This window comes from Octopus bimaculoides, chromosome 14, assembly GCF_046866305.1.
Source record: "Octopus bimaculoides isolate indiv1 chromosome 14, ASM4686630v1, whole genome shotgun sequence".
Lineage (NCBI taxonomy): Eukaryota > Metazoa > Mollusca > Cephalopoda > Octopoda > Octopodidae > Octopus > Octopus bimaculoides.
In genome coordinates, this window is record NC_142941.1 from 4,463,902 (window position 1) to 4,482,879 (window position 18,978).

General features: G+C 40.5%; 1 protein-coding gene across 1 annotated transcript; it reads right to left on the minus strand.

Moving 5' to 3' along the window:
• Positions 1-1,370: 1,370 nt before the first annotated feature.
• On the minus strand, positions 1,371-18,687 carry LOC128249412 (uncharacterized). Its single transcript, XM_052972974.2, has 2 exons — positions 18,575-18,687; positions 1,371-4,628 (listed from the first exon to the last, which is right to left on the minus strand). Exon 2 carries the CDS (start codon positions 3,213-3,215, stop codon positions 1,998-2,000), a length of 1,218 nt encoding a protein of 405 aa, XP_052828934.2. The 5' UTR covers positions 3,216-4,628; positions 18,575-18,687; the 3' UTR covers positions 1,371-1,997.
• Positions 18,688-18,978: the final 291 nt, after the last annotated feature.

The window sequence follows — 18,978 nt, forward strand, 5'->3', positions numbered from 1 at the left end:
TAAGAAGGACAATTTAATTAGAAATATGAGCCGTTTAATTATATTACTTCACACACAACACATCAACAATTAGTCGTTGCTGGCCAATGACTCCACCTCCCCATCCCTCCCACCATATTGACAACCTTGATTGAACTGCCATTAGCTTACAGTCTCTTGCCCTATTATCTCCTTTGTAGACAGAGACAGACCATTCATCCTCTTCACGCCCCCTGGACTATGCTAAAACGGAAGATGTAAATATCGACAACACAGGTAAGATTCTTGTGTTCTCCCTCAGGGGACTAACAACCTAATGCAGTGTTTCTCGACCAATTTTTACCTATGGACGCTTTTCCTTTCTATTCCAATCTATGGGGCCCTCGTAACTATTCAATGTTTAAAAAATCCATCGACCTCTATGGGAGTACGACTGATGTGTTACTGACATGTAACATGGGAGAGCTGGAGGTGTGACTGATATGTAACAGGAGACATCACGAGGTGTAATATTGGGTAGCTGGATTACATCGACCCCAGTGCGTAACTGGTACTAATTTAATCGACCCTGAAAGGATGAAAGGCAAAGTCAACCTTGGTGGTATTTGAACTCAGAACATAGCGGCAGACGAAATACTGCTAAGCATTTCGTCCGGTGTGCTAACAATACTACCAGCTCACCACCTTCAATAATAATAATAATAATAATAATAATAATGATGATGATGATGATGATGATTTCAAAATTTTGGTGTAAGGCCAGCAATTTTAAGGAAGAGGGTAAACTAATTATAACAACCCCAGTGATCAACTGGTACTTAATTCATTGGCACCTAAAAGGATGAAAGGCAAAGTCTACTTTGGCAGAATTTGATTCCAGAATGTAAAGAGGAAGAAATGCCACCAAGCATTCTGTTGAATGTGCCAACAAATCTACCAGCTTACTAATGATAATAATAATAATAATTCTTTCTACTACAGGCATAAGGCTTGATATTGTTACGGAGGGCACTAGCTGATTACACTGATCCCAGTGTTTCACTGGTACTTAATTTATTGACCCCGAAAGATTGAAAAGCAAAGTTGACCTCCTGCGTGACACCTTGGTCTTGTACTATAGCCTTGGGAGTGGATCTGGTAGATGGAAACTCAAAGAAGCCCGTCGCATATATATATATGTGTGTGTATGTTTGTCCCCCCACCATCACTTGACAATTGATACTGGTGTATTTACATACCTGTAACTTAGCGGTTCAGCAAAGAGAACGACAGAATAAGTACTAGGCTTACAAAGAATAAGTCCTGGGGTTGATTTGCATGACTAAAGGCGGTGCTCCAGCATGGCCACAGTCAAAATGACCAAAACAAATAAAAGAAAAAAAAAATACCAGTTTCTTTTGGTGTATTTTATTTAATTGCTAAAATGACTCTTTTATGATGTAATTATTTCATTTTTTAATGCACAATCTCAGATCAAGTCACTTACCAAAACAAATATATATATAAAAGGGGGGCGAGGGCAAAATAATTTTAACAATGAGAACTGAGAACTCAAAAGAGAACTCAAGAGAGAAATGTATAATGTTTTTATTCAGTTGCTGGATTATTCTCTAGTCACATTACAACTAATAGTTTCACCCTGATCTCTTCATCAGGTAAATCGTTCTAAACCATTTTTATGGTTTGGTCATAATAAAGTAGAAAGGTGGATTAGAATAGATTGTGGTGAAACTATTAGTTGTAATAAGAACTGGTTACCAGTTCAAATACGCCTGGGGGACTATTTGAACCCCCTAAGATAGCCATTCACTGCATTTTGTTATGGAGAAAATTTCTTGCTGGAGATGAATAGGCATAAATACATGGGTGGGGGTGGGGGGTCCAGCTTGCAGCATCCCCTGACCAGACTGTTGGATGCATGCATTTTAGAGTGGTTGTAATGTGACTGAAAGATAATCGAGTCTTGTGAACAAAACGTGTGTGTGTGTGTGAAAGTGTAGCTGTTCTCTTTATTGTTTTCACATCAATGATTGGATGTTATTGTCAGAGGATCCTTGATTGTCACCTTTTCTCTGACCAACTGTGTAGGAGGGAATGGTCAAGGTACTGGGGCAGCCATTCCATGTCCACGAAGACGCTGGGGAAGTGTTCCGTTTCCAGTCGTAGTGAGCTTGTGAGGGCATCTGCTGCTGTTGCTGTTGCTGTTGTTGTTGTGGAGGCTGTTGGTGTGCAGCTGAAGCTATAGAAGCCGTGGTGGTTGTGGACCTCTGTGGCTGTGAGACACTTTTCTGATGGGAACACAGGGATGATGCAATGTTGTCGAGGTTCAGGGTTGAGAGAACCGGCTGTTTTAGAAGAGTCGTCGTCTTGGATGTTGAAGTGGCTGATGCTGGTTGGTGAGAAGACGAAGACACTGATGCAGCTTGATAAGAATGATGTTGTGCTGCGCTGACACCTGCAGCATTCATTAAAACAGGAGTGTTCAAACCACTAATTGGAATCGTTTTACATAGTTCGTCAGCAGAAACCGGGGTCAAATGGTGTGAAATGTCATGTCTGTCTCCATGGAGAAATTCCTTTTTTAAAAGATTGCCACACTTTGCATTCGAGAGTACCGAAGTCATATTGGTTTTGTCGTGAGGATGAATAGTTTGAGAGCAACTGTAATGGTTGGTATGAGTGCGTTCATGCTTGTTTAGGTGGTCTTTCCGAGAGAAAGCTTTCGTACAAATCTGACAACAAAATGGCTTCTCCCCAGAATGGGTTCGTTGATGGATTTTCAGTTTGTCATTTCGAGAAAAAGCTTTTGGGCAAATATGGCAGACAAATGGTTTTTCTCCTGAATGAGTTCTGGCATGGTTTTTTAGCTTGTCTTTACGAGCAAAAGCCATAGGGCAGATATCACATGCAAACGGGCGTTCTCCTGTGTGTGTCCTTTCATGGATCTTTAGTTTGTCCCTTTCTGGGAACGCTTTACAGCAGAAGACACAGATGAAATGCTTCCCTAATTCGGGAGCCAATTCGTGTTTCTTCAGATATGCACGGAGGGTAAACCGCTTACGGCAGACATTACATTTGTAGGGTTTCTTGTCGATGTACGACTGCCGGTAGCTGACGTAGGTGTATGGGGTGGACAAGGGTGGTGTTGATGGGCTCGGGGTTGTGAATGGACCAAAGCCATAGGAGTGATTGCTTCCGACAACGGGTGAGAATTGAACCTCTTGGTTTGCATACATGCTGAGTGTTCTGTTTATGAGTCTGAGGCGTAATTGCTACGAACGTATGCTGACAATGATCTTGATGACGATATTGATAACACTGATGATAATGATGATGTGACGATGACTATGAGTCTGGTGAGGGACTTACATATAAAGTTACCAAAATATAACGTAATTAAATAGACATCTTAACATACATAGAGTGACTATATTTCATCAACAACTACATGTGACTGTATATGGTTATAATATATATATATATAATTGTATAGAGTTATATATTTACTACACTATGACTCGAAATAGAGGAGTATTAGACTAGAAACATTCACAGTTTCAGTTTAATCACAGCCTAGACAGACCTTATAACTGTCTATGGTCTACGGAGAAGGAACTATGTATAAACCATACCAGTTATATACTGGGGTGACAGACGCGAATGACAGTTATTCAAGTAGACAGGAGCAGTATACTTTCATGAAGACCAACTCTTGAACAATTTTGTGGATGAGGTTTAATTAGGGGCTGATCAATTGCAGTCAGCCCAAACATAAACACAGAGAAAGGGCACTGACTGCAGACCATGGTGAGGGAAGGGGCCAACTAAAAGATGGGTAAGCGGTAGGGTTAATGCAGGATTAAAAGATATGGAGATTAGTCCATTTAGGGAACACACAAAATAGGGGTTCCACAGAGTAGCTAACCCCTAAACTATTCCTTACATATACAATCATCTTTATGCCCTTAACAAAAGTCTGTAAGTAATCACTTGACTTGCGAAAAGTAACAGCCAGTTATCCCTTAAACCACAGCCTACTGTCTTAAATAAGGAAAGGAAGCATTAAAAAATGTGGTCCTAGACATCCCCTAAAAAGACAGGATGGTCATGGCTGGAGTACTTTTGATCATAGGTCTGCTTGTTAGGCAACAACTCTTAACAGAGTGATTATACAGGAGAGAAGGAGTGATCAAATTATACGAAAGGGGTCAGTTTTATTTTGGAATGGCAAAAAGTGTTATCTTGTGAAATAGCAGGGGTCAAAATGTTTTTTCTCCTTTATTAAAGCATGCTAGTTATAGACCCTTGTCAAATATCCCCACTAAAATGGTAGCGTATATATTCTTATATTTCTGTATATAGTTCACAGATGAGAACCAGATATTTCTGTACATAACATAAAAATCATAGCATATATATTAGTGTATATATATGTATTAGTTGGGGAGGGTCATTTCTGGATGCTAGCACAATGTAATCAGTGGAATGTAATATCAGCACAAAATAATAATTGGAGTTTATCCCATTTCCCGTAGAGGATCAGGAACCGTCATGGGAAATATATAAACAGACAGCAGGTCTTGTTCTTTTGTTGCACTGGATGGTCAGCAATGGATTCTCTCGGAGTGTATACAAGTTGATCCAATATCCTGAAAGGAGAAAATGATAACATTATTAACGATGATGATAACTAAAATAATGATTGATTTTAATTTAGAGATAAGATTAAGGCAGTGAGCCGGCAGAGCCATAACTGTCCAGGGAGAAACGCTATGTCGTATTTCTCCAAACTCGATGTTCTGAGTTCAAATGCCACTGGCAATGATTTTTGACCCCCAGTACTCTACTGGTACAGATTTCATCAACCCTGAAAGGATGAAAGGCTAAGTTGACCCAGATGGAATTTCTTCATAAAAACGGATGAAATGTCACTAAGCATCTTCTCTGGCAAGGCTAACAATTCTGCCATCTCATCGTCTTATAATAATAATAATAATAATAATAATAATAATAATAATAATAATAATAATAATAATAATTCGTTCTTTTTATTGGCCACAAGGGCTAATATCAATTAAAAACATATAAGGACAAAGACAGGACGAAGGTTACAAAAGGTTTTGTCCGAAAAGGTAGGAAAGTTCGTCTAAACAGAGGAAGAAAACGGAGAAAGATATAATAAATAAATAGATAAATAAATAAGTAGAACTCCCAAAGGGGGAGCGCTTCGAAAAAGGAAAGGTTACACGTGGAAAAAACGATAATAATAATTCTTTCAACCGTTACGGGAATTGTGGAAATGAAGGCAGGAATTCTTTTCTCAGAATTTTACGAACTTCGAAGATGTATTCGTGTGAAATTTCGCAAAAGATATGCTTTTTCAGAAAGTCGGGAGGAAACATAGTCAGGAGGCACCAAACTATACTTATACCAAAATTCTAATTAATTTAAACTAAAAGCAAACGAGAAGGAAAATTATTAACGATGTATTCTGGTTAAAACAGGTAAGGGAGACAACTAAAAAAATTACAAACAAACATTGTAAGTAAAATAACTTCGATGTTAGCGGCGGCTTGAAATAAGAATTTCTATACAGTAAGTTGTAAAAGAAAGAAAGAGAGAGAGAGAGAGAAAGAGAAAGACAGAGACAGGGAGGGAGAGACAGAGAGAGTTGTTGGTGGGAGATATGAAATTTATTTACGTAGATTTTTAATAAAAAAAACTTTACCGTGAAACAATATAATAAATTAAAACTACGAAAGTTAAAAATAAAACCAGTGAATGAGTTACAGAAGCAAAATTGGAGATGAAAAACAGCTGTAAACATCAAGCAGAGATGTGTGGTTTACAGTATGTCGGGGAATAAATATCTTATTTCTTCCCCGACATACTCTGATTGGGTCGGCCTGTCATCGAAGGTATTATAATACCTGTCTCGTGTGTATATAAGAACTACATTGTCCAATATGTCTTTCTTTTATTAAGACAGTAGAATGGGATTCGATGTAGATACGACTGCTATTTCTAACAAGACTATGGTCTACGCGCAGCCATTTAAAATTGTATGCCTAATAAAACATTATATATATATATATATATATATATATATAGAGAGAGAGAGAGAGAGAGAGAGAGATAGAAAAACAGACGACAGACAAAAAGGCAGACGACAGATAGACAGACAGACAGATAGATAGATAGATAGATAGATAAATAGATAGATAGATAAGGAATGGAAGTGGTACATTAAAAAAAAATTTATTCGCATATTTGTAAATTTAGTCGCTAAACCATGAGTTGTATGGTGACCGTCTGTTTATCGAAATTCCTTTAATTTCGATATGGGACGAAGTAACGTGCGATGTTAATAAACTCGTTTTACTGTATATTGTCCACCTTTGGTCATCTGTACTAGCTGCATAAATTATTCCTACACTTGGATCCATGGATTGACTTAGCTATTACCATATATATATATATATATATATATATATATATATATATATATATATATATATATATATATATATATATATATATATATATATATATAAATGTGTGTGAGCGTGTGTGTAGACGCATGTAAGTACGAGCTTAAACAAAGTACACGTGACATTTGACCCCAGCATGGATTTATGCAGCATTGCTCACATAACCTACTGACCTTTCCACGGCCCATACAGGCTTTAAACAGAATGTATACATACATTTTATTTATCTATCTATCTATCTAACAAATGGTTGTGCTGTTCACTATATTTTTCTGTTTGTGACGGACTTCATAACTACTGGCAGCATACGAGAAATATACACACATTTGAAGAATAATCTAATATACGCGCTTATGTATATATTTTTTTGCTTTAAACTGCGGCCATACTGGGGCACAGCTTGAAGAATATTTAGCCCATATTTTTTTTTAAAGCCTCGCACTTATTCTATCGGTCGGCTGCTAAGTTATGGGTACGTAAGCACAGCAACACCGGCTGAGAAGCAATGGTGGGGGGACAAACAAGCTTCTTTCGGTTTCCGTCTCCCAAATCCACTTAGAAGGCTTTGGTCAGTCTGAGATTATTAGTAGAGGACGCTGGCCCAAGGTACCACGCAATCGATTGAACCCAGAGCCGTGTCGTTGGGAAGCGAGATTCTTACGATACAGCCACGCCTGAGAATAAAAGCGGTCAGCAAGCTGCTGCAGAGAATCGGACCCCTCAGCCTCTCAAATTCCGACTGAGCGATCCCTATTTCATATATATATATATATATATATATATAGATAGAGAGAGAGAGAGAGAGAGAGAGATGTGTGTGTACATGTGTACGTATGTGTATCTGATTATTAGAAATGATATATAAATTAGTAATAAGCTAGCCACCCTTAAGACATCGTTTCACTTGTCCCACCCGTAATTAAACATCCTGGCACATTTATCTCTGTATATCATGTGTGTGCGTGTGTATATATATTCTTGTACTCTTTTATTCATTTCAGCCATGCGGCTGCGATCATGCTGGAGCACCACCATATATATATATATATATATATATATATATATATATATATATATATATATATATATATATGTGTGTGTGTGTACAAAATACGCTTGCGTCAATCTCCAACCCATGTCTGTCTGTGTGCACTCTGTCAGTTGGCGACATACCCAGTGGGTGTGGTGGTTATCTTACAGGCCAGGACAACAACATTCCGGACATAGCAGCAGCTGGTAAGAGCAGCCGGTTTCTTCTCTCAGCTCCTTCCACTTCGAAGAGGCAAGGCTGAGGTGACTAACTAATACACACACATACGCGCACAACCCTAAACCATTCCCCCTCCCCCTGCCCACCCACAACTACCACTATCATCGTACTGAACCTCGCTGCCCTCCTACGCTAAACCACAAACCCCCATTCTTAAACACGTTCAACAGCCGCAGCCACCGCCGTGGCTGCCATGGTAAACCACTTCACACCACCACCACCACCACCACCGCCGCCGCCACAATCGTATTAAACCAGTTCATACACCCCGCACTAAACTATATAATACCTCCACCATCGACACCACATTAAACTGGTATACCCACCGCCATCTCCTCAACCACCACGGTTAAACCACTATACTTCCCCACAGGCCCTGTTCTCCGTCGCTAACGACGACGAGTATTCCAGTTGATTTGATCAATAGAACAACCTGCTCGTGAAATTAACGTGCAAGTGGCTGAGTACTCCACAGACACACGTACCCTTAATGTGGTTCTCACGGAGATTCACCGTGACAAGGCTGGCCTCTTGAGTTACAGGTCCTACTCATTTCTACAGATGAGTGAACTGGAGCAACGTGAAATAAAGTGTCTTGCTCAAAGACACAATGCGCCGCCCAGAATCGAACTCATGACCTCACAATTGTGAGCCGATTACCCCTAACCACTGAGCTCTTAGATTCCCTACCAAGTTAAATCGGAACACCACGTGAAACCATTGGGTAAGCGTCTTCTACTTACGGCTCCAGGCCAATCAATGATTTGGGAGTGAATTTGGTACATAGAAACTGTGTGGAAGCCCCTGTTTGTGTGTGTGTGCGTGTGTCTTTTCATTTGTGCATCTCCCATCACTACTTTACATTCAGTGTTGGTTTGTTTACATCCCATGTAACATAGCAGCGCAGCAAAAGAAATCGACAGAATGAATAATTGACTTAAAAGTAAGTGCTGATTAAAAGCTTAAAACTGGTGCCCCAGCATGGCCACAGTCTAATTAATGACTGAAATAATTTAAGGACAAAAGTTTGGTTGATTCTTCCTGTTTGAGCATATCCTGGCCTTATTAAGAAAATGTGACTTGACAGGACCGGAGGTTGGGTGGGTGGGAGTCTGTTGCCAAATAATGCAAGAATCCCTCTCGGTGGGGGGGGCATCAGAAAGGCCCCCACCTCAGAGGAAACTGACTGAAGCAGCAAGGTGTAGGAGGAAATGGTTCCAGTTACATGACACCCTGTGGTACTTACAGCTAGGTGGTCTGAACTGGAAGGAAGGAAGGAAGTGTCTTGGTCATCTGGTCATCTTGACCATGGTCATTGCTGCAATGGTGGCAAAACACAAACTGCTGTGGCCACCGCCCATGATACTCCATCCCCACCCCCACTGCAATTGATTGTCCACTTCTCCCTCTCTCTCTCTCTTTACTGTCAGTTTGACCATCTGCCACTCTCAGTCACCTCATCTTCTACAATTAATGGATGGACACTTCCTCATCATCAATTGAACCACCACCACTAACGCCACCGCCGCCACAAGCACTACCACACCTACACACCAGCCCTATTGCCAGCACCACTTCAACCATGAGAACTGCCAGCTCCACCACTTCTGTGACTACCACTTTAACCACCACCACCACCATTTTCTCACCTCCTTTGGCCATCATTGCTATGACCACCACTTCAACCCTCATCACCAGCAGCCACCCCTTCCTTCACCACCAACTTAAATGACCAGTACTTGGCTCAAGATTCATGGCTGTCTTGTTTAACCCTGGGTTGATAATACTGATCCCCGGATGGTATCATCAGTCAGGCCATCAACCCCTTTTTATGGCTATGTCTACCACTACGTTATCAAATTTGTACCATCTTTGACATAGTAAGATGCGATTAGAGGTAGATTTAGTTGTTATTTCTAGCAGATCAGATGATCATATAGAAATCCCTTCATTGGCCTGTTCTCTGGTTTTAAATTGAGGAGGGATAGATTTCTCCTGGATAAGAAACTGGTCTAATCAAGGTAACACTTCTTACTGTGTATTTGATCAATCTGAGCTAACATTCACCATCATCATCATCATCATTCACTGTCCCCTTTTCTAGCAGTAAGGGTCTCTACAGGCCATATGCCACATGTAGGGTAATCGCTTCATCTGTCTGTCTGCCTGTCTGTCTGTCTATCTATCTATCTATCTATTTATCTATCTATCTATCTATCAGCAACATTTGTCCTAAACCAGGACTGCCATGTTATGTTGGCAAATAATCTTTACTCCAAAGTACTGTTTCTGAATATCTCCTTCAAAGCAATCCCCTTCCGAAGTCACACACTTGATCCAGCATCGTTTTCATTGATGGAAGCATTCCTGGAACTCGTTTTGGGGGGATAGCAAGCAGCTGCCTTGTCGTATTCTCTTGGATCTCCTCAATGTCTTGAAATCTTGTTGGGGTCTCTCACTGCAAAGACCGAGCTTTGGTTTCACGATCATAGCCATAGACCCAGGATTCGTCACCTGTTATAACTGCTTGCAAACAGGTTTCCTCTTCCTCAACACAATCAAGAAGTTCATGAGCAGCTGAAAACCTGATCTTCTTTTTGAGACAACCACATTTGACACACTTTACTTTCAACCACTGCTATGAACAAAGAAAGAAAGCAAGAACGTTAGAGTTCAAAGTCAAGCTGTGCCAGGCGGCTTCTCTTTGTGTACTTTAGCTCCGTTACTGTAGCAACAGTCCTGATATTTTTGATAAGATCTCATATATACATATGTACTTTCATACATACGTGTGTGTAAGCCTGTATGTTTACAACTTATGCTGAGTCATGCCAACTGGCAGTGATGCTATTGTTTATATTTAAGCTATAAAAAGCTATGTCATCATTTGTGATTGGGCAACAGAAGAATTGTCTGCTAGCTCTAAGCTTTCAAATTCCTCTGCAATAAAAAAAAGTCTCTTACTTGAAAAACATGTAAAGGTTGGTGACAGAAAAAGCATTCAGCCATCAATGTCCTCCCATTTAATCCATGCTAGCATGGAGAAACAGACATTGAGCAAAAACCATATAGATTACAACCAGTGAGTATCAGATGTGTTTCAAGTAAGAATTTGGTAGAATTTTTAAGTATTGGACAGATTGCCTTTTGTATTTTAGAAGTTATTTTGTGTTAAAGTTGTCATTTTTGAGTAATTTTAACCAATCGACGACGTGCATTCAGTTGAAGAAACCTAATGCTGTTTGCAAAAGTAATCAGAGAGCAACAACTTCTGGATCATCTCTACTAAATGTATTTTTTGACCATGTGTGGATTATTCGGTGAGTTCTTTACATTTAGTAGAGATGATCTGGAAGTTGTTGCTCTTTGAATACTTTTGCAAACAGCAGTAGGTTTCTTCAACTGAAGGCACATCGTTGATTGGTTAAAATACCCAAATATGGCAACTTTAACACAAAATAACTTCTAAAATACGAAATTTTGTCAAAAATGTTGAAAGTTAACTGTGTTCGGCATGAGAAATTACACCAGTATACAAAGTTTTGAACTGTCAAGTTTAAAAAAAAATAATTAAAAAATCTGTGAGCCAAACTGAAGAGATCCCACCTTCCTATTAAGAGTAACACCACCGACCAACTACAACACGAACCAATAAAGGGAGTTTCTATGTGGCCAGTGCAACATCTAAAAATAGCAACCAAATTCCCTCCATACAGTGGACAACATTAGTTTAGTCCTGAATATAAACGATGGGATGGTCACACTATTGAAATACACCTTCTTTCCTTCCATATACATCATCACAACTGCTAACTGCTTTTACTACCACCACCACCACCACCACCATCAGTCTTACACCACAATTGCAACCATTATGACCACTGCCACCATTAACCATGACTACTACCACCACCACTACCATCATTAGCATTACTGCCATTCTCCAGTACATCACTTCATCTACTTCCACCACTACTACTACCAGTACTTCTACATACATCATCACAACCACTATCTACACTTGCCACTACTACAACCATTACTACCAACACAAACTACCTACAACAAATCTTTCAAAGCACACCACTTCAACTACCACCACCAATACCTTCGTCCTGCTAATACATCCCCACCACCACCACCACCCTAACAACAACAACTGTAATATTTTCCAGAACATCACCACCAGTGCCACCATCGCAATAATCCCCCCCCCACCGGCTGCCAGCTATTCACCCAGACTAACTACAAAGACCTCTATTCACACATACACACTTCTACTATATACACCCACACACATACATCATCATCATCACAACTACACACACACACCACACACCGCTAACACCATACACACATACATCATCTCCCTACACCATCACCACCACACACTAATATATACTAGTGTGTGGTGTGTGTATATATATATATACACACACACACATACGCTCATGTTCCCCCTCCCCCACCCGGACGGGCCTATATCTCCCCTCCCACCCCAAAGTGTATACCCACTCACTCAACCATACACACGTCCCCCACCATCTCCTCTCACAGGATTTAAACAAAACAACACAGTTAGTCAAGGAGGCGGTGGCGATGGTGGTCTTAGTATACAACAGTGGGGAAGGGGGGAAGTGAAACGAAGGTGGTGGGTGGTTAGGGTGTGTATGCTGGTAGCATGGAGAACCGGTGGTGGTGGCGGTGGTGATGTTGGCCATAGGTACAGGGGTGGCGGAAGGAGAAAAAGAAGGTGGCAGGCGATACAGGGTGGGGTGGAGAAAAAAAATCTGGTTGAGGTAACAGGGTGGGGGAGGGCGTGTCATGTAAGCAGCTGTGGCAAGGGGAGGAGGTAACGGTAGTGGGAGATGTGCTGTGAAGAGAAGGTAGCAATGGTCGTAGTAGCAGTAGTGGTGATTCTAGTATGTATGTGTGTGTAGATGTATATCTTTCTATTTGTACATGTATGGCTGTTTGTATGTGTGTGTGTATATATACAGAATATATATATATATATATATATATATATACACACACAGATATGTGTACACACACACACGAGTGTGTGGGGGGAGGGGAGATGGGAAAGTTAGTAATGATGGAAGATATGGCAAGTGAGGGAGAGGGGGTAAGGGTGGTTTCATGGGGGTGGGAGTGGGGTGGCCTTCAGACTGGTAGCCATGATGATGATGATGATGGAGTGATATGAAGGAGGTGGTTGGAGTGGTGGAAGTGGTGGTAATGACTGAAGTGGAGGGGTGGTCGCCATGGTTGCACTGAAGTAGGCGGGCTGGGGGGGGGAAGAGGTGGTGGCGGCGGCGGTGGTGTGATGTTGGAATAAACACAATATAAAAGGCTTTCAACACCACTTCCTATCCAACACTCATATACACCAGTGTATATATATGTGTACATACATATCTTTGTATACACACACACATCTATATATAAAAGCTTACATGTATATATGTATACAAATGCGCATACACACACACACATATATACATATACATACACATATTCCTTTATATCATCATCATCATCATCATCATAATTGAATGCCAAATGAAGAGGCGGGAGTGGCTCAGGTTAGCTTGGGTTGGACAACCTGACAGGGTGTGATGATTCAGAGGACAATATCTTCTTCCCATGTCTGTACTGGCATAGGTTTCTATGGCTGGATGCCCTTCTTAATGTCAACCAGCTCACAGAGTGTGCTGGATGTGTTTTTCTTGTGGCACCAGCACCAGTGAGGTGGCCCTGAGCCTTGTAAGACTGAGGGCCTCAAGAGGAGAGTACTAGAGAGAGGAAGGGAGAGCGTGTGTGTGTGTGTGTGTGTGCTGATGTGAGGGGGTGAAGTGTGAAGAGAGGAGGAGATTGATAGCTGTGAGAGGGTGGTAGTGGAGGGAGTAAAAGAATAGAAACTACAGGAGGGAGGGAGGAGAGGAGAAGGGGTGGGAAAGGAATTAGGGAGAAAGAAAGAGACAGAGGGATAAAGGTGACAGGATTGGCTATGTAGGGGAAACTGGAGCCACCCCACATGATAAGGGTATGAACATGTAGGGGAGAGGGGGAGACACAGATGGGTTTGGTATCTGGAAAGAGAAAGAGTGATGGAGAAATAGAGAGGTGCGTATGTAGGGAATGTCATGGAGGGGGGGGGGTCAAAGATGGAGAACTGAGAGGGTGTTCTGATAGAGGCAGAGCTTTGAGAAGAGGTACTCCATCAGTTACGATAATGAGAGTTCAGCTGATCCGATCAATGGGACAGCCTGCTTGTGAAATTAACATGCAAGTGGCCGAGTACTCCACAGACGCATGTACCTTTAACATAGTTCTCAGGGCAACCCAGCGTGACAAGGCTGGCCAGCAGGGGTTTGGCAGGGGAACAGGGACTGTAGAGATGGAGCTGGAAGACATAAGCAGTGAAAGCACCATGGGAGGAGCACTGAGAAAACAAAAACAGCATAAGTATCTCAGCCATCAATGTTCCCCTTGTTAATGCTCTTTCTGCCAAACATTTTTTTTGTCAGAGAGAGCGGGTTTTCTTCATGTTGTTGCCAGTTGTAACAGTAACTTGTGAGGTTCAGCCTTTTGAGCTCAGTTTTTCTCTACTTCATCCCATACAATAAAAAAAATAGAGAAACCTATTTGTTAATTTTAGGCTTTATTAAACATACACATGTTTCAGTAAATCAGCTGACAGAATTGCACAATCATTTGGTCAAATCACACAATCTTCTTGATGCACCTCGTCAGTGCTTTTAGCAAAACTTACAAAGAACAACGTGAAATTTGCTCAATATATACACACACATTTATATGTATATGCATTTCATCATCATCATCATTAAACATCCGTTGTCCATGCTGGCATGGGCTGGACAGATGAGGGGCTACATCAGATTCCAGTCTGATCTGGCATGGTTTCTACAGCTGGATGCCTTTCCTAACACTAGCCACTCCAAGAGTGTAATGAGTCCTTTTACGTGCCACCGGCATAGGTGCCATTTCTGTGACACCAGTATCTGCCACGACTGTTTTCACTTTGCTTCATGATTCGTCTTCTCAAGACAAGCAGAGGAAATGTTGGGTCTATTCTTTGTCATGCCAGTCCTCACACAGCACTACAGCAAGGTGGAAATGAAGTGTCTTGCTCAAGAACACAACACGATGCCCAGTCTGGGAATGAAACCTATGATCTGGCAGTCATGAGTACAACATCCTAACCACTATGTCAAAGAAGCGCTGTGTTCCACCCACATGTAACAAGAAAACTTCTCCCCCCCCCCCCCAACAAGCCAAACTACATCTTTTCTCTTCCTCACATTTCCTCCTTCATGCACTATACTTATCTCTCACTCCCCAATCCTGTCTTCATGGGGCTCTGTTTCTCTGTATCATTGCAGTCTGATAGCTCCTCCCCCACTCTATATACCCAGGTTTTTCACCACTCGTGCACTTCACTCTCCACTCTATAATCACGCTCTTTGGTAATGTCCTGCCACCTATATTATGACCTTTGAACCTCAAGAGTATGCCCTGGCACTTGCCACCATCTATATCTCTCTCTTCTTTTATTTGACCATCCCCCATTTATATTCTGATCCCTATCCCTTGTGAGTATGCCCGACACTTTGCCACCATCTCTTTCCTGCTCTTCCCTCAGGTTGGGTCACCATGCATTTCCTTTGCAGCAGCACACCTGTTTCTGAACTCATTCCTGATCTCTCTCTCTCTCTCTCTGGCCAGGTAACCTCCTCTGCAGCAAGACACCAGTTTCTGTCTCTCTGTCTCACTATAACCTATCATCATCCAACACAAAATCATTTCCTCCAATGCCCCCCACCCATGCAAAAGAGTTTCTTTTTGTCTTGCAAGTACTTGGTCACCCTGTCAGTGCAGGTGCCACTTAAAAAGCATACAGCCCACACTGTAAAGTGGTTGGGTTAGGGTTAGGGCATCCAGCTGTAAAAACCTTGCCAAAACTGACCTCGCCTGTGCTTGTGCCACGTAAAAAGCACTAAGTCCACTCTGCTGAGTGGTTGGTGTTAGAAAGGGCATCCCGCTGTAAAAACCATGTGAAACAGACATAAAAGTCTGGTGCAGTCTTCTGCCTGGCCAGTTTCTGCCAAACCATCCCACCCATGCCAGCACAGAAGGCAGACGATAAACGATAATGATGATTAAATGAACATGAGTTACAAGAAAAAACTCAAACTGACCAGTGACTTCAATTTAGACAACATAGACAAATACAAGTATATTATACACCACTTGACATAAATTCATAATTTATGGAAATCCTCCCATCTCTAGAGGATGTATCATAATTAATGAATGGGAAATGAGAGAGTTTCATACACAAATGGGAGATAAGACCAAGGATTGAGAATCCTCTAAAGATGACATGTGGTTAGGGATAAGGAAAAGCTTATTATCTAGAGATGAGGGGACAGTTGTGGACATGTGTTTCGAGCAGAAAGGGTGTCAAATATTCACATATATATATATGTCTCTCTCATACACACATACATCATCATCATCATTCAATATCTGTCTTCCATGCTAGAATGGATCGGATGGTTTGACAGGAACTGGCAACCATACCCGGGTTCCATTGTCTGTTTTGGCAAGATTTCTATAGCGGGATGCCCTTCCTAATGCCAACCACATTACAGAGTGTACTTGGCTGCTATGTGGCACCAACCACATGTGTATGAGTGTGTACACAAACATCCCTTAACCCACCCCACTGTTTTCCCTAATGTGATTCCTATCTTTGCAACAAATCCCTTCCTTTCTACAAATGCCCCACCACCACCACCATATTCTTCCACACCAATATTTCCTTTAATATTTCTGTTTTACTTAACACTCCCAGAGGAAACCCAGCCAATACCACCCCTTGAAAAGACAAACCCATCATCAAGATGTTGCTACACAGGATTGATGTAGAATAAGGGTGGGCGGGTGGCCGAATACTGCCGTTGGGTACATATAGTCCAACCCTTGAAAAGAAAATCAGCACAGCAAAATCTAAACTGGAGATGAACATACATACACACACATGTATGTATGTATGTGTGTGTATATATATATATATATACACATATAAGCATAAATATGTATACATACTTTTGTGTACATACTTTTGTGTGTATATATATGTATATACATATATGTTTATATGCATATGTATATGAAAATTATACATACAATTGTGTGTGCATGTGTAGGTAGGTATATATGTACATATGTACGTACGTATGTATGTATGTGTATATATATACATATATACATATATATATATATATATATATATGTATATGTATACTTATATGTGTATGATATTAAATACAAATATATTTATATACAACTAGAATGATTAACCTCGCCCTCATCCTATCTCTCTCTGGAGATCATCTTGTACCAGACACACACACACACACAAACACGAGAAAGTGTAGGACGAAGGCAGCAGTAAAAAAGCATTGGGGGGAAGGGGAGGAGAGAGAAAAAAGTGTGGATGGATGAGAACAGCTTGGAGATAAATAGATAGTGAGAGATAGAGAGTGATGTGGTAGTTCTGTGAGTTGTCATGGGAAGGGTGGGGGGAGAGGAAAGAGAACGAAGACCTTATTACAAGGGGGTGGTAGTGGTGGGGGGAAAGGAAAAGAAGGGGGAGTGCGGTTGGAGAAACAGGTCATTGGCAAGGGAGATAATTCGGAACGAGTTGGGGAGAATTAACTAAAAAGTTTTTTTTTTTTTGCATCAAAGAAATTCTCTTGTGTTTAATTAATTTTAGCACTTAATTAAGGAAAGATCTGTAACAGTTAGTGTATAAATTATGCATAAATTATTAGTATATAAATATATATAAATAGATGCTGATTGACGTGTATTTCTATTCCTTGATTTGAAGCCTTCCAGTATGGCCATGCTGGGGCACTACCTTCAAATGTTTACACACGGACACGCAAATACATACATACACACATCCACATATATATATATAAATGCACATGCATATAACGTTTCTGTCTGTATAAAATTCAATAGTTTTTACGATCATGTATGAATAATTATTTGCATAATACAAAATGTAAGGTGTATATTTTTATATGCATAAGCTTTTAATATTGTTTAATAATAAATAAGACTCGACTGCCGGTTGCATGGATATTCTTCATTTAAATTACGTCACTAATACTGTTCAGATATGGATGAACCTCACATAATCTCATCTCGTTTGTTTTTAATTAAAAAAAACTGCATAAAAGAAATATTGTGGGACATATTGATCTATTAATTTTACAATACAAAATGCGTTTGCATACATATATGTGGATGTGCATATATAACACGTTAATATATACACATATATATACGATAAAACACACATATACACACTTCTATGTACGTGTCGCACATTTATGTGTGTGTGTGTGTATTTGGGAAATCCTCAGGTGCTAATTTGTCTGTGTGTCTAGGTATATGAACTTAATAAACGTATATTGTGTAACAGCATATATGTACAGAGAGAGAGAGAGATTCATGGATGCAGACGGACAGATAGGTGGATAGCAAAGTAGAAGAAACCTCAACGAAAAAGGAGACGCATTGAGAAATCAATAGACAGACATACGGCCAGGATAGATGTAGAATTAAATGTATGTCTGCCTGTGTGGCTATGTGAATTTCTAGCATGGTACAAGCGTTATTTCACAGGGATTATTTAAAGGATGCACGAGAACAACGAACAATTTCACAGGCACTGGCGCTTAAATATAATGTCAGTGGATAACAGACGAAAATAATTAGCACTTTATACCTGACGTTGGTGTATTTCACTAATTTCTTGCCTCCTCCATCGATTCACTTCGACCCGTGTCTCAAGGCTACTCGCCAGTTTATATTTTTTTTTTCTTTTAGCCCCGAAATGTCGGATATATTTTCCCCGGGACTTTTACACCGGTGCCCCCCCTCCTCCACTTATACTTTTCTTCCGCCCCCTAATGCAACTTTTAACGATAAGCAACCGACTACACGCAAATATTTATTAGAAATAATCATGATTATTATTATTATTATTATTATTGTTGTTATTATTATTATTATTGTTATTCGAAATATGTGTTCACAAATAAGGATTTCTCTATTTGCCTCAAGAGGTACCAAAATGACACTTGCATCGATGTTGAAAAGAAAATAATGTGAACAGTATTTTTAAAAATA